Source organism: Pseudophryne corroboree, chromosome 2 (assembly GCF_028390025.1).
Source record: "Pseudophryne corroboree isolate aPseCor3 chromosome 2, aPseCor3.hap2, whole genome shotgun sequence".
NCBI lineage: Eukaryota > Metazoa > Chordata > Amphibia > Anura > Myobatrachidae > Pseudophryne > Pseudophryne corroboree.
In genome coordinates this window covers 885115350-885132458 of record NC_086445.1, presented here as the reverse complement: position 1 = coordinate 885132458, position 17109 = coordinate 885115350, and the positions used below count along the sequence as shown (strand labels likewise).

Here is a 17109-nt window from a genome sequence, read left to right as displayed (position 1 = left end):
CAGAACCGATGGTAGCTGCAGGCAGTTCCTTCTTTACTACACCTCACAGAGAAGAGGGGGAGTGCCGCTTGAAGCAGCTATCGGCAAGCACATTGGAAGTGGTAGATACCCATATGGTTTAACCCATGTGCTTGGTGGGGAGAAACCCATGTGCTTCATGACGAGAAGTAATAAAGTGCTTGTACATGTATATTTTCTAAACTGATCAACTGGAGGACTTTTACTATTGTGAGCTAGACTGATCCAGGTGTGCACTCATATATGTGTTTTAAATTTGTAATTGTATCTAATTGGCTCTTATGTGGTCTGAATTAAGGGAAGATGTATTAAGGCTTGGAGAGAGAGATAAAGTGGAGAGCGATAAAGTACCCCAACTAATTAGTAACTGTCATTTAACAGGCTGTGTTTGAAAGATGACAGGAGCTGATTGGTTGGTACTTTCTCTCTCTCCAAGGTTTGATACATCTCCTCCTTAAAGTTGGACATTAATCAATTTGCACCTTATGACTGTTGAGTTGAGCATACTGTACTTTATATTGGAGAGACGTGTAAGTTCAGAACAGTAACAGATATGGCATGCCCCAGGGCATGGTGTGACTTATTGTGTTGATGATACATCTATGAGCTGGATTTCAAAATGCACATATCTGAAGTAGAGATGTGCGTCAGACCATTTTTGCTGGATTTGGATTTGGCTCTGATTCGTCGTCCGTCTTTGGAGTTGGATTTGCCAATCCGCTGCGACTAGTTTTGGATTGTTTTTCAAAAAGTCACAAAAATAGCTAAAATCACATAATTTTGGTCTTTTTTGTTCCTAGCGTACTATTAACCTCAATAACATTAAGTTCCAGTCATTTCAAGTCAATTTTGACCACCTCACATATCAAAATATTGTTTTCACCAATATTAGGCAAAGGCTGAAGTGAGCTGGCTGGTTACTAAGCAACAGAGTAGCGGCACAAACAGACGGCAGTTTATAGCACATCTATGAAACATTGCGACAGCATACTGGGGTACAGTGCACAGAACAGTACAAGCAATATATATATATATATATATATATATGGACAAAAACAAGGGTTCTCTTGGGAGCTTGACCACCACAGATATCTTATATTATAAAATCATTTATTAAAAAACATGTTACATATACACTTCCATAACATGAATCACAGGATCACACATGTCACTTGAGTAATACATTCATTTCTGATAATCTATTATAAGGTGTTTTCAATCATTAGGTAAAGTACTTATTCCTCAGCATGAGAAAGCATGTATGATCTGTTCACCGATTTAAGGAAACGCACAATCGTTGAAACCCAACGCGTTTCATCCCTTAGGACTTCATAAGGGGTGCAAATCAAAGAATGGCTTCACCAAAAGAAATACAAACAGAGCATGTATTCGCTGAGAGTGTATTCCTGAAGATACTAACAGACCATCAAATCATAGATGTTGGCCGAAGTCCTATCTATGATAGCTGTGAGGTGGACCTTGAGACAACACGCCAGGGTTTGATCAGATAGTATCTTCTGACTCCATCTGAATTGCCCTTTTATATTTGTGAAATCCAAACAGGAGTTTTTGGAAGGAAACACACGGATGCACTACTGATTTACTTCGGCCAACATCTATGATTTGATGGTCTGTTAGTATCTTCAGGAATACACTCTCAGCGAATACATGCTCTGTTTGTATTTCTTTTGGTGAAGCCATTCTTTGATTTGCACCCCTGATGAAGTCCTAAGGGACGAAACGCGTTGGGTTTCAACGATTGTGCGTTTCCTTAAATCGGTGAACAGATCATACATGCTTTCCCATGCTGAGGAATAAGTACTTCACCTAATGATTGAAAACACCTTATAATAGATTATCAGAAATGAATGTATTACTCAAGTGACATGTGTGATCCTGTGGTTCATGTTATGGAAGTGTATATGTAACATGTTTTTTAATAAATGATTTTATAATATAAGATATCTGTGGTGGTCAAGCTCCCAAGAGAACCCTTGTTTTTGTCCATTCTATGTGCAGTACTGCTTCTGACAGGGGGTATTTCTCAGTGGTTTGAGCTACTAGACAATAGCGCAATTAAGGGGTCTTAATTTCCTTTTTTATATATATATATATATATACAAAAATTCAACTCGCAGCTCAGTTCAAACTGCATGGAGTCATAGGGCTTTGAACAAAGGGCACTAGGATATAGCACACCAAACAGTACAAACAATAGATCTATATTTATTTTTTGCTGTTTCTGTTTTTTAACTTGTACCTCCGTTCAAGCTGCGTAGATCACTGGGCTTAAAGATGCACATGAACAAAGTGCACTAGGCTAAAGTGTACCAAACAGTACAAACAATAGATATACAGTACTGTGCAAAAGTTTTAGGCAAGTGTGGAAAAATGCTTCAAAGTAGGAATGCTTTCAAAATAGATGTGTTAAAATCAAAATCAAATCAGTTTAGAATACTGGGGCTAGGATGGACTCTGATCCCCAGTGTTTGGAGCAGTTTGGATAATCAATAATCTTAATATATGTGCAGCTGAAAATAAACCCCAAAATGTACAAATGCAGATTGATTTTTCTGTGTATGCAACTACTGCATTTTTATATCCCACTGTGAATCAGGCCCACAGTGCTTATTTCACCTGAAGGTGCTTGAGGGTCAGATCAGAGTAGATATAAGTGAATATATGGTGGCACAATCTGCTCTGCTTTTGCCTCGGCAATCCACAGATTGCCAATCCATACAGCATTTGTATATTCACATTTCACAGAATTTATAGTCTATAACTAGCGATTGGATAAAGATGGTGATTAATTGGGATTAGTTTTATGTTCAAAGTCCAAAAGCGTAACTGCAACAGTATGAGAGTTTGCAGGACCCTATTTCACACATAAACTGCATGATTATAACAGGTTGTTACCTTGTTTCACCACTCTCCAGTTGGTAAAGAATGTCATATGCAGTGGGACTGTTGGTTCTGGGCTGTATGGGATGTAACCATCCGCTAATCGGTAAATTAATGGCTGTATCAGTGTATGACCCATTCTGAAGGCAATAGTGAAGACATTGGACACCCGTGGGTCTTCACTCTCATTGTAAGACCTATATGCAGGAAGAACTTGCGGCATCTCATTGCCCAACAGCAGTGGCAGCCAATCTTTGTATGTGATTTTCTATGAACCAAAAAAAGCATGCTTAACTCAAAATGCAACTCAAAGCAATAGAAAAACAAATGTTTCAATGTACAGTACCTACTTGATAATAGAATAAATTACATTTTAGTTTTCTTATGGAAAAATTTGCATTTTTTTTTTTCTGGCCTATCTACTTGTGAGCTAATTCTTTCAGCTGAACTACTGTATAGCACTGTTTCTAGCTTTTCTGCTTTTGAGCTGGACACGTCAGCAAACATATATGAATTCATTTTATGAGATAATAGTCATTGCCTTTACTCCATCTACATCCCCATTTCAGTAACCAAAAACATAGTAAGTATCCAAGCCTTACTTTTTCACAATGTCAAAACAATGTAGTAAATCTTTGCAAAATAGTTACTGTAAGGGTGTGTACACACGGTGAGATATTTTCTTTCGATTTTGACTAAGTAATCAAAATCACAAGAAAAGTTAGTGTAGATCGCATGGTGAAAGTCACCTTGCGATCCTGATGCGCGGTCCCGCCAGGTCGGCATCTCAAGAAAAGATAGACTGTGCAGGCAAGTCAATCCTTGCTAGATCGGTGTACTATCTAGTTCATCTCATATGTCAATGACATCTCACATAAGCCAAAATCTCACATAAGCCAAAATCGTAAGCACACATAGTCCATATCTCAAGAAAAGTTAGTCAAAATCTGTGCTATCTGTGCTCCGGGGAGTTCAAGGGAAATCGCAAGTGAAAATCGGGCATAGCAAGGATCTCACCGTGTGTACACACCCTAACTCATATGGTGTATACACTCTAGGCGATTTGTAAACAGTATCACTAATTTTTACCCTCCTGAGCCATACTGGTTACAAAATCGCCCAGTGTGTATGCTGCCAGTGATGCCTGATGCGCCTTTCCGGGGGCCGTTAATGACCCCTGCTGTCAGCTGTGCGTGCAGCTCAATCTGACAATATTGTCAGATGATGCATGTTCGGACATCGCGGCATAGCGATATCGCATAGTGTGTATGCACTATGTTTTAGTCCCGGCAAGGGAAGGGAAACACTATGCAATATCGCTCATGGAGCATATCGCATAGTGTGTACCCACCATTAAACTGGCCACATGCTAAAGATAGTTCAAGTCAATCCGACACATTAACGATCGTTCTGAAAAATTATCGTTCAGTGTGTTCATGAAAGATTATTTGGCAATGCTCAAAAACAGCAGAAAATGTTAAAAAGTTCTTTTGGTTTGATCTCTATGCACATTCGTTCTGTCAGATTGGCGTTTTGCAGATTTTATTTAATCTTGTTAGTGTACCAGAAAATTATTAAGATAAGTCTCTCAGTGTATAGAACCACTACAAGATTTTTTGCATCCTTCAGATCATTGGCTATAACAATCACTAGTGTATGGCCATTTTAAATCTAGGCACACAAGTGCTGTAAAAAAAAAGATGTTTTACCTGCCACAGGCAGTCCCATACTGTAACCATTAATGCTGCTGACAAGCTCATACATTAATTAGCTGCCATTTAGTTATTTAGCAATGGTAAAATTTACAATAATGCAAAAGAATAATAAAAGGTGGTTGTTTCCTCTAAGTGGAGGGCCAGCGCAGGGCCAGATTAAGGTTGTGGGGACCCCAGTGCAACTAACTTGTGGGGGTCCCTACCAATCAAATCATTTTCACAGTTAAAGTATATTAAAAATCCCAACAGAACAACTATGCAACAGGGCAGGTTGAAAGCCTGATCACTACTAAGTATACAAGCATATATGTAAAGGTGCATACACACTGGGCATTTTTACCCGGCATTTTTGCCCAGCGTGCATGCACAGCGATGATCGCTGACACCGCTGGGCTGAAAATCGCTCCGTGCATACACAGTGAGCGATTTTTCCCTCTGCCCAGCGATGCTATGGGAAGCTGCTCACCCCGCCGCTCATCTACTGGTAATACCTGGGACATCAGCGCTTAGCGCTCATCGCTTGTGCATACACACTTGGCGGTTCTGAGCTGAGAGCAGCTCAACACACCAAAAGTGAGCTGCTTTCAGATCAAAATTGCCCAGTGTGCATAGGCCTTTACTTAAGATTCGTTTTGATGAGGATCTGATCAAAGACTGTGCACACTGATAAAGTAGAACATTTTACAAATATATAAATATATACGTGGATCTATACGAAAATAAACATAATTTTCCATCTTACTGTAAGTTTTGTTTCTTTTCAAATTTTAATAATTTTAAATTTTCTGTTTTATTATTGTTATATATTGAATTAGATATACATGGGCCTCCACAGGTCTTAATCTGGCCCTGAGTGCTACCCGTGCTGGTGATGTAGCTATGTGTGTGTGTGGGGGGGGGGGGGGGGGGCTCCCCCAGTGTGGGGGCCCCATGGACTACCACACCACCTGAAATATTTACAGAAAACATTATAATGTACCTGCAAGATGCTGCCTATGATCTTTCGGGTTTCTTGGAACAGCGTCTCCCCAGACCAATGTGGGTTTAAGGCGTGCAGCTCCGTTGCAATACGATTATGTTCTCTCAGGAAGAGTGTGTGAAATACAGTAAGACCAGGCTGCTCATTGACACGAGAATCACCTAAAACAGATTTTTTTAAAAAACCATCATAAAAACTACACTACACAAGTAATCGGGATGCAATCAATTTACCAGCTGTCGGTATCCTAGCAACCAGGATACCGATGCCAGAATCCCGACAGCCGACAATGACGACAGCCGGAATCCCGGTTCACAGGCGCTATTCCCACTCATGGGTGTCCACGCCACTCATAGAGTGAGAATAGAACCTGTGGCGAGCACAGTGTGGCATTCATAGCGTGGCGAGCGCAACAAGCCCACAAGGGGACTCTTAGTGCTCGGCCCGCTGCCGACATTCAGGTGGGAGGGATGCCGCTGTCGGGATCTTGACAGCTGGCATCCCGTCCACCAGTAAATAGTATGTAACCCAAGTAACCTTTATCATGTTATAATATTATAAAGGAATCTTGTTTTTTGGGAAGTTCACTAAGTTAAATGAATGTTTACTTACTCTGGTGTGGCATCCCCTTTATCTGTTGGGCCACCCAATGCCATCAAGTGCTGGCCAGAAAGGCAGTGGTGGTGTGGAATGGCTGTCTCCTGTGAACTTTCTATTTGCATCAGTAACACACTATTACATGTCTGAAACAGCTAAGTGCTGCTTTATATACAAGTCTCAGACCATCCTGCAGCGTGAGGACTGCCTCCAGTTGGGGGAAACTCCAATACCTCCATAAATCCAGTTGGATTGTGGTTGTGCCACATGCTGAATATCTAGCTTTGATAAATTGTTTCAATCTCCTAACCAGCTTCAAGTAATATTTATGGATTCAAAATGGCATAGCCTCCTACTGATGTTCTCTTCATCTATTAGCCTATTTACTAAAGTATTCTGTCCTTATAATAGTTGGAAACAGCTATATTGCCACATGTCTAAGACACTAGTAAAAAGGCTATAATGTAGAAGATAGAAATTTCTCCTGTGCTCAGAACAGTTATCCCTCCCTGTAGTTTTCTATAGGAACAGCATTATGGGGCTATTTAACAAGCTCCTATACGCTTAGAAAAGGATAGTCTTAGTAGTGTTGGCGCTGTTTCTGTGGCACATTGTAAGTTCGGGGCCGAACTTGGAAGCACAGTGATCGCAATAGCTTTCCTTTTACTTTCTATTCTTATTTAGGGTGGAATATCTTCATAGTCATGTCCCAGCAACTGCACTTTCAGGTTTTTTTTAAATCCATATTGTCTCATAAGGAATGTTACATTTCGGTACCAGACCACAATGTTAATAAACGAATGGCACATATTTGGCAATTATGGTAGCTGATTTCTACTCGCACCCCATAGGTTGAGAGCAATAAATCAACGAGACACATGTACCAGCTAACTGAATCTACAACTTAGTTTTTATACCACTTCTGTGTTTATGCATTTTTTTTCTTCAATAAAGATTCTTCAACCTGCCCATTGCCCATTTTGTCTTCCAAAGAGCACTTGGTTTCAGGAGTGTCTTAATAAGGGATAAGATAGAGGTTTCTGCTCTTATTAAAAACCCTTCCTCCTGACCAGGTGAAGAAATCTCGGGAAGCTGTATTGTACACTGTTCAAGACAGGGAAGCATTTGTGAGAGAAGCCTGGATTAAGGAGATTCCTAAACCACACCATAACTCTATGCACAAGCCGCACCTGCCAGGAAACAAGGAATTCCGGACGATCTGTTTGTCCTGGAACATATGTCCTTCTTATTCCCAGTAAAAGGCAGGAATGGATGCCCATTGTCTGTGAAGTTCTGATTAATGGCCAGCAGGCCCAGTTGGTTTGTGTTGTTCCGAAGCTTGGTAGCCACTGCTGCATCACTGCCATAGACTTGACTTCCATCAACGTATGAGGTCAAGACATTGATCTGCTCACGTACAGGAGTGATTAGACTGCACACTGGTGCTGATCTAAACATTGGGATACAGTCATTTCTGTTTGTAATCCGAGGATCATTTGGTGGAATCTACACGTAGAAAAATAATATAATATCATTACTAATGCAAGACATGCATAACCATAAATTTATGGTCAGCATTCAAAATTATATAATTTGTGATCTGATATATCTAAGTCTAACGGCTCATGTAATTCATACCAACACACAATTTCTGACTTCACTTTTACAGGCATATTTTTCAAAATATATATTTTTTTCACGAAATTCTTCACCACGACCTTATATTTGCCTTTTTTTAGTAACAAGATCATATTTCCTATGCTTGTAATGGGAAGTGCGATTTGCCTGAATTTACTAAAAAAAAAAAAATACCAGAGGGAGCCCTGTGATAATAACGCTATCTTGAGATAACATTATCCAGGCTTCCAATTGGTTCCCCTACCCATGCACAGCTTTCTCTGCCTGCTGGCAGTGAAAAATACCCTGAGAATTGTGGCATGAGGATTCACAGGGACAGAGCTTTCTAGCTTGCAATGTATTCAATTATGGTAATGGGAATTTCGGCAAATCAATCACAACTTATCCACATTTGAGATGCAGATTATGCTAAATATGATTCTTAGTGTAAGAGACCAAACACAGGAAATGCACATTTACTGGATACAGTATGTCCCTGTTATTCCTGCACATGAATGATCATGTTCTGCAATACGGTGCGGTTTCAGGGAAGCTCATGCTAAGTAATACTTTGGATGGTAGCGATTCTGGCTCTTATTGAGAGGAAATGAAACACACGCAAATTAAATTTTCCAAAATTATAACTTCTGACCAGTGAATTGATTTGTGAACACATCACTTACCATCAGAGGAAAGCAGGGGTGTGACCGAGCACAGCTGGTCTCACAGTCCGTGTCTTCAAAAAAAGTTGTTCTAGAAGGGGTGTCTGGAGAAAGGTCAGTATCGTGATCCAGGAACTGACCCCACTGCATGAACATGAGTGATCTCTCAACATCCGGTGTCAGGGTCTCAGTAGAAAACCTTACAACTTCATTTGACACTGCGCGTGGCTGGTAAAAAATACAGGTACAGATATTGTAATTGAGTCTCTTAAATGTAAATACAGGTTGAGTATCCCTTATCCAAAATGCTTGGGACCAGAGGTATTTTGGATATCGGATTTTTCCGTATTTTGGAATAATTGCATACCATAATGAGATATCATGGTGATGGGACCTAAATCTAAGCACAGAATGCATTTATGTTTCATATACACCTTATACACACAGCCTGAAGGTCATTTAATACAATATTTTTTATAACTTTGTGCATTAAACAAAGTGTGTCTACATTCACACAATTCATTTATGTTTCATATACACCTTATACACACAGCCTGAAGGTAATTTTATACAATATTTTTAATAACTTTGTGTATTGAACAAAGTTTGTGTACACTGAGCCATCAAAAAACAAAGGTTTCACTATTTCACTCTCACTCAAAAAAGTCTGTATTTCGGAATATTCCGTATTTCGGAATATTTGGATATGGGATACTCAACCTGTATACTAATCTAAATATCATCCTACAAATTAACATTATCTTGTTGGAAGTTGTGCGTTCCTGTGTTGCCTCCCTCCAGCATCCTCAAGGTAGGACTGACCCTGCAGCCACTAGGACCCACCGGAGCTCAGTTATAGAGGTCAGACCTCTGACATGCGCTACTGTGTATGTGCAGCATCTCAGCATGTCTGTACGCCCCAGACTGTATGAGGACAGGTCAGACCAGGGGACTCAGCCAGAGCCTTGCAATGCCTAAACACAACTGCAGGTATACTGTATAACCCCCAATGCACAGTAGGGCACCAGTGCTACCATCCACTGTGTCCCACTGTGGCGATGCAGTTTGAGGCCCCGTCTAACTTGCAGCTGTGCTTAGCAGCTTAGCAGAGCAGCGGTGAATAGATGCTCTGCATATTCGCACAGCATCTATTCTGTGGAGAGAGGGACTGGGGCATGGCCAGTAGCCCCCATAGTGCTGGGCATGCCCCACAGTGCCAAAAACAGGAGTGGCTCATGGTAGCGACATTTTCCGTGAAGCCACATCACCTTACATGAGTTTACACCCCCTTTTCGGGAGCGGATCCCGATTAGACTTAACAATAAGCTTTGAGGTATGGATTACTCAGTGCATAGATACCACTTACATAGTGCTCAACTCAGGGCCAGCGCAATTAGCTCAGCATAGTCTGCAAAGCACGGAGGTGCTAGGCTGAAGAGGTGCTCTGTCTGCTCTTCTACCCTGCTGCTGTTCATTCACTGTTCATGCTGGCTGCCATTGCACCTGTCAAACTGTACAATGGGTAGTGGCCACGGCGGCATGAAGAGCGGCTACACCTTTTTGCTTCCTCCTGGTTGGAAGCAGCAGCTACAGAGAGGGAGACACTGAAGAGCGCTGAGCTCGGCCTGCTCCCCCATTTCTGCCTGCATGTATTTGCTGACTGACGGCTCTTGCTCAGCGCCTACCCCCAGGGAGCAGTGACCAGCGAGTCTGTACTTGGAAGCGAAGAATGCAGGTGTGAGCAGTGGTGGGGGGAGGTGGTGCAGGGTTTTTCGGCATGCTCCTGTGTGCACATGTGCCCAGGCCTCCATCTCACTGCACACTTTCCCCCTTGTAATGTGTAAGTGGCATTACTGTGTGCATTATGTGTATAAGTGGCACTACTACTGTGGGCATTATGTGTATAAGGGCACTACTACTCTGGGCATTATGTGTAAGCGGCACTACTACTCTGGGCATTATGTGTAAAAGAGGCAGTACTACTCTGGGCATAAAGTGTAAGGGGCACTACTGTGGGCATTATGTGAATAAGCAGCACTACAACCATGGGCATTGTGCATAAGGGGCACTGCTGTATGGAATAACGTGTATCTAGGGTACAACTGTGTAGCATAATGTGTATAAGGGTCACTAAGGTGTGTCATAACATGAATAAGTGACACTACTATGTGGTGTAATATGAATCAGGGCGGTGAAATGTAAATATGATTGTGTTACTTTGTGATGTAATTTGAAATGTGGGTACTATTGTGTGACCATGCCCCTTCCTTATGAGGCAATACCCCTTTTTTGCAGCGACGGCCATCCTTTTGTAAAGTATGGGAGGACACAAATTTATCAAATTTATAGTTTGCAGGGGTGCGCAAACACCCTAACACAGCCCCTGGCTCAACCCCTGCCTCCAGCCTGTAGGGAACTTCTCTGATGGGTCTACAGGCCTGCATTTCCATGCAGCTCTCCAATGCTCCTTGATAAACTGCATATGTATAACAAGACATACGGTATATATATATTCACTTACAAGGCAAATCCTTGTCTTGTAATCAGAGCCGTAACTACGTGTGTGCCTGGCACACAGCGCAGTCGCTCTGAGGGCACCACTGCCCACATTCCAAGTCAGCGGCTTGTAATGAGTCAAATTGACTCATTACAAGCCGCCTGTGTACGCCGGAGGAGGAGAGGAGCAGCTCCGGAGGCAACGGAGAAGGAAGAGGAGGGAGGGGGAGGAGGGAGCCACAGCAGCGCTATGTAATTGGTTGCAGCGCCACTGCAGCTGTTCCTCTCCTTCCACATAGGCTGGTCGCCGCCGCTGTGAATGCTGGGATGCGCTTCCCTCATCCCAGCATTCACAGCGGCTGCGGCCAGCCAATGCAGAAGGAGAGGGACAGCTGCATGTGGCGCTGCTACCAATTACAGTGCGCTACTGCAGCTCCAGAGTCCCCCTTCCTCCTCCTCCTCCTCCTTCTCTCCTGCCTTTGGAGTTGCCAGCACCGAGGAGCCTGACTGCCTGAGCCAGCGGAGAGATGGTAAGTATCATCTATTCTCTCTCTCTCTATCTAGCCTGTCTACCTAATATGTAAAAGGGAAACTGGCTGCCGTAATGTGTAAAAAAGGGACACTGTCTGCCGTAATGTATAAAAAAGGGGACGCTGTCTGCTGTAATGCGTAAAAAGGGGACACTATCTGCCGTAATGTGTAAAAAAGGGGACGCTGTCTGCCGTAATGCGTAAAAAGGGGACGCTGTCTGCCGTAATGTGTAATAAAGGGAACGTTGTCTGCCGTAATGTGTAAAAAAGGGGACACTGTCTGCCGTAATGTGTAAAAAGGGGACACTGTCTGCCGTAATGTGTAAAAAAGGGGACGCTGTCTGCCATAATGTGTAAAAAGGGGACACTGCCATAATGTGTAAAAAGGGGGACTGTCTACTGTAATGTGTAGAAAAGGGACGCTGTTTACCTAATGTGTAAATAGGGGACGCTGTCTGCCGTAATATGTAAAAAGGGGACGCTGTCTGCTGTAATATGGAAAAAGGGGACGCTGTCTGCCGTAATGTGGAAAAAGGGGATGCTGTCTGCCGTAATGTGTAAAAAAGGGGACGCTGTCTGCCATAATGTGTAGAAAGGGGATGCTGTCTGCCGTAATGTGTAAAAAGGGGACACTGTCTATCGTAATGTGTAAAAAGGGGGACTGGCTGCCGTAATGTGTAGAAACCCCTTTTCTACGCATTACGTGTCTGCCTTAATGTGTAAAAGGGGCTCTACCTGGTGTAGTGGCGCTACTGTGCGGCATAATTTGAATAATGGAGACTACTGTGCACTGTAATATGAATTGGTATTATTTTGTGGACACGTCCCTTCCCCATGAAGCCACGCCCCTAAATTTTTTATATAAAGGGGGGTAGCCAATGCCATTTCTTGCACACAGCGCTAAAATGTCTAGTTACAGCACTGCTTGTAAGTGATTGCCCCTTTAAAAAAATGTCTGAGTTCAGCCAGCATCCCGCATAGCTGCAGAACTCAGACGGCATTACATCCCACCCTATGTGTCAATAAATTTTGTTTTTGTTATTGCTAAACTTTAACTTGAAGGATCAAGATGAAACAAAGTGCAGGTTATTTCTGGGAGTTTCCACTGCAAAATTATTATGTTTTCATGAAATTGGTTCAGTAGTTTTTAAGACAACTTGGATTTTATTATAGATTATCAGGTTTTTGGCCCAGATAATAAAAAATTCTTATCGCCGCTTGTCTGTGTCAATCAATTAGATCGGCATTGATGGCTATTCTTATGTCATGTATGGTTGGTTAGGTGGATTGGGGAGTGTTAATACTTCATTTTAAGTGAAGAACCCATAATATTCTTCACTAAATATAAACTAACCTAAATATAAACAGAGTAAGCAGGAATTTTGTCTCTATGTTTTTTGATTGAAACTGCCAAAACAGTTCAGCAGAATATTTACATCATTGCGCATTTGGCTACAGAATGTTATATCTGGAGCTGAATTTGTCCCTTAGGGGTTCCGTGTGCAATTTCCATTATTATTATTTATTTATTTTACTATTATTATATTTTATTTATAAGGCGCCACAAGTGTTTCACAGCGCCGTACAAAGGACAGTAGAGGGAGACAAAACTTAGCATTACAGTAAATAAATAACAAAAATAGAGTACAGGTAACAAAGAGCACCACACATTCTCAAGACATAATACATAAGATGTAAGTAGCGAGGGAGTAATCATCGTACTAATTTTGCCAAGACTTCTCCCCTATTATACCCAACTACACCACAGAGCAAAATGAATTACAATCTAAAGAAAATTAAACAAAAGGCAAAATGTGAAAATGACAAATGCAGTGCGGAATGCCATTCCATTAATTATAATACCTCTTTTCCACCAAACCACCCAAAAACCTGGGTAACTGAACACTGTTTCAAGTCGTGTCACAGCAGCTTGAAACCCCGTTCACACTGCAGACTGGACTGGGTTTAGTATTGGGTCTTTCCTCTGCTGGTGCGCCTTATGCTTTTAGCGTGACCTGGGTAGGACAACACCGCTACTAGGGTCGGATTTCTGGTTAACTCAACCTGAGTTAGTTTTCTTCCAAACATGGAACCGGGATTCCCCGCCAATAACCCAGATTATTTGTTTGGTTGAATCAGCCTTTATTACTCAGCTACACCTACACTCTCACCTAAAATTGGAGTGGAAAAAAGCATTAAGTTAAACCACCCCCAATTTCTATTGTTGGCTACCATGGTACAAAACCTATTATTATTACCAAGGGTAGAGTGAATCCATTGATGATGAGGTTTGGAGTCCAACCCCGAGGTAGTGAGACTCCATCTTCATATTCTGGATTCAGCAAACGTGTGTAACCTGTATTGGATGCCCCAAGGATGGGTTTCTTTCTGAAAAATTTGTTTAAACAACCATTAACAGCAGTAAAGGGTAATGTGTCACCAGGGAAATTAGGGTATATCACATGTCAAATTACTACAGTGTGTAACAGGAAACTACAATTCACCATAAAAATGCAAATCAAAAGGTACTGTATAGAGGGCCTTTATCAGCATGGATTGCTATTCAGAGAAATTGCAGTTGTCTGTGAGTAGAAAGGCGCCGCCCTAACAGGAAGAAAAACCTCCCCATGCAAAATTGCGAATGCATCGCAGATCGCGATCCACTCGCCAATGCATATGCAATTCCCGGAACATCGAAGAAACTTTGCCGTCTGAGCAAATATGAGTAAGTCTGAGGCTGCCACTAATCTGCGACTGAGACGGCCTGGAAGTGGTCTGCGCTCACATCAAAGACCTTCCCCAAATAAATACACTTACATTTAGCATAACCTAGTAACTTTAAGGCCATTTTCATTTAATATGGTCCTAAAAATGACACGTATAAGTAAATTGTTGCTTATTTTCTACTAAAATATGTTAGCTCCCTTTTTGGAAATGCTTTTGAAAATATAATGTTGACTCTGGGGCGGTAATTTACAAGGGAGGGTGGTGGGGGAATTCTGTATATATTGAAAGATTGTTGTATCTCCCTTTTGTAAGGTGCAGGTTACTAGCAAAGCAGGATGATTAGGTATTCTGATATATAATAAATGACTTCACCCAACCACTAACCATGAGTGAAAGAAAAGTTTGTGAGTTATCATTCATATTCTCTGACAAATGGCCAGAAAATCACAAATTCTGCTAGGGTATGTAAACTTATGAGCACAACTGTATATTAGTGATGAGCGGGTTCGGATCCTCGGGATCCGAACCCGCCCGAACTTCACCTTTTTTGCACGGGTCCGAGCAACTCGGATCCTCCCGCCTTGCTCGGTTAACCCGAGCGCACCCGAACGTCATCATCCCGCTGTCGGATTCTCGCGAGATTCGTATTCTATATAAGGAGCCGCGCGTCGCCGCCATTTTTCACTCGTGCATTGGAGATGATCGTGAGAGGACGTGGCTGGCGTCCTCTCAGTTTCTATGTTCAGTGGGCTGCAAATTGTGCTGCAAATATCTGTGCTCAGTGTGCTGCAAATATCTGTGCTCAGTGTGCTGCAAGTGCAAATATTACGTTCTCTGCCTCAAAAACGCTCCATATCTGACTGTGCTCAGTGTGCTGCAAATATCTGTGCTCAGTGTGCTAATTGCTTTATTGTGGGTACTGGGGACCAGCAGTATTATATAGTAGGAGGACAGTGCAGAGTTTTGCTGACCAGTGACCGGTGACCACCAGTATTATACGTTCTCTGCCTGAAAAACGCTCCATATCTGTGCTGCATTGTAGTGTATATATATACTAGTAGGAGGACAGTGCAGAATTTTGCTGACCACCAGTATAACTATATATATAGCAGTACGGTACAGTAGTCAACTGCTCTACCTACCTCTGTGTCGTCAAGTATACTATCCATCCATACCTGTGGTGCATTTCAGTTTTGCAAAGTTTGCTGACCACCAGTATATACTATAGAGCAGTACGGTAAAGAAGGCCACTGCTCTACCTACCTCTGTGTCGTCAAGTATACTATCCATCCATACCTGTGGTGCATTTCAGTTTTGCACAGTTTGCTGACCACCAGTATATACTATATAGCAGTACGGTACAGAAGGCCACTGCTCTACCTACCTCTGTGTCGTCAAGTATACTATCCATCCATACCTGTGGGGCATTTAGGTTTTGCACAGTTTGCTGACCACCAGTATAACTATATATATAGCAGTACGGTACAGTAGTCCACTGCTCTACCTACCTCTGTGTCGTCAAGTATACTATCCATCCATACCTGTGGTGCATTTCAGTTTTGCACAGTTTGCTGACCACCAGTATATACTATATAGCAGTACTGTACAGAAGGCCACTGCTCTACCTACCTCTGTGTCGTCAAGTATACTATCCATCCATACCTGTGGTGCATTTCAGTTGTGCGCAGTATATATAGTAGTAGGCCATTGCTATTGATATATTACTGGCATATAATTCCACACATTAAAAAATGGAGAACAAAAATGTGGAGGGTAAAATAGGGAAAGATCAAGATCCACTTCCACCTCGTGCTGAAGCTGCTGCCACTAGTCATGGCCGAGACGATGAAATGCCATCAACGTCGTCTGCCAAGGCCGATGCCCAATGTCATAGTAGAGAGCATGTAAAATCCCCAAAAATAAAGCTCAGTAAAATGACCCAAAAATCTAAATCAAAATCGTCTGAGGAGAAGCGTAAACTTGCCAATGTGCCATTTACGACACGAAGTGGCAAGGAACGGCTGAGGGCCTGGCCTATGTTCATGGCTAGTGGTTCAGCTTCACATGAGGATGGAAGCACTCATCCTCCTGCTAGAAAACTTAAAAGAGTTAAGATGGCAAAAGCACAGCAAAGAACTGTGCGTTCTTCTAAATCACAAATCCCCAAGGAGAGTCCAATTGTGTCGGTACTGATGCCTAACCTTCCCAACACTGGACGGGAAGAGGTTGCGCCTTCCACCATTTGCATGCCCCCTGCAAGTGCTGGAAGGAGCACCCGCAGTCCAGTTCCTGATAGTCAAATTGAAGATGTCACTGTTGAAGTACACCAGGATGAGGATATGGGTGTTGCTGGCGCTGGGGAGGAAATTGACAAGGAGGATTCTGATGGTGAGGTGGTATGTTTAAGTCAGGCACCTCTTTTTAACTTTGCATCATGTGCTGTTTGGGGACTATTTTTTAAATCTGCCATCCTGTCTGACACTGCAGTGCCACTCCTAGATGGGCCAGGTGTTTGCGTCGGCCACTTGGGTCGCTTAGCTTAGCCATCCAGCGAACTTGGTGCACCTCTTTTTTTTATTTGCATCATGTGCTGTTTGGGGACTATTTTTTGAAGTGCCATCCTGTCTGACACTGCAGTGCCACTCCTAGATGGGCCAGGTGTTTGTGTCGGCCACTTGGGTCGCTTAGCTTAGCCATCCAGCGACCTTGGTGCACCTCTTTTTTTTCTTTGCATCATGTGCTGTTTGGGGACTATTTTTTGAAGTGCCATCCTGTCTGACACTGCAGTGCCACTCCTAGATGGGCCAGGTGTTTGTGTCGGCCACTTGGGTCGCTTAGCTTAGCCATCCAGCGACCTTGGTGCACCT

The 17109-nt window shown here is 42.5% G+C and overlaps 1 protein-coding gene across 1 annotated transcript in view; it reads right to left on the bottom strand.

Moving 5' to 3' along the window:
• LOC135022342 (myeloperoxidase-like) overlaps nt 1–17109 on the bottom strand; it is a 73089-nt gene that overhangs the window by 24089 nt on the left and 31891 nt on the right. Inside the window, exons 5-9 of the mRNA XM_063953307.1 lie at nt 13774–13903; nt 8511–8717; nt 7401–7716; nt 5614–5774; nt 2935–3187 (exon numbers count right to left, since the gene is read on the bottom strand). Of these exons, the coding sequence (XP_063809377.1) occupies nt 2935–3187; nt 5614–5774; nt 7401–7716; nt 8511–8717; nt 13774–13903 (1067 nt within the window). The remainder of the gene's footprint in view (nt 1–2934; nt 3188–5613; nt 5775–7400; nt 7717–8510; nt 8718–13773; nt 13904–17109) is intronic.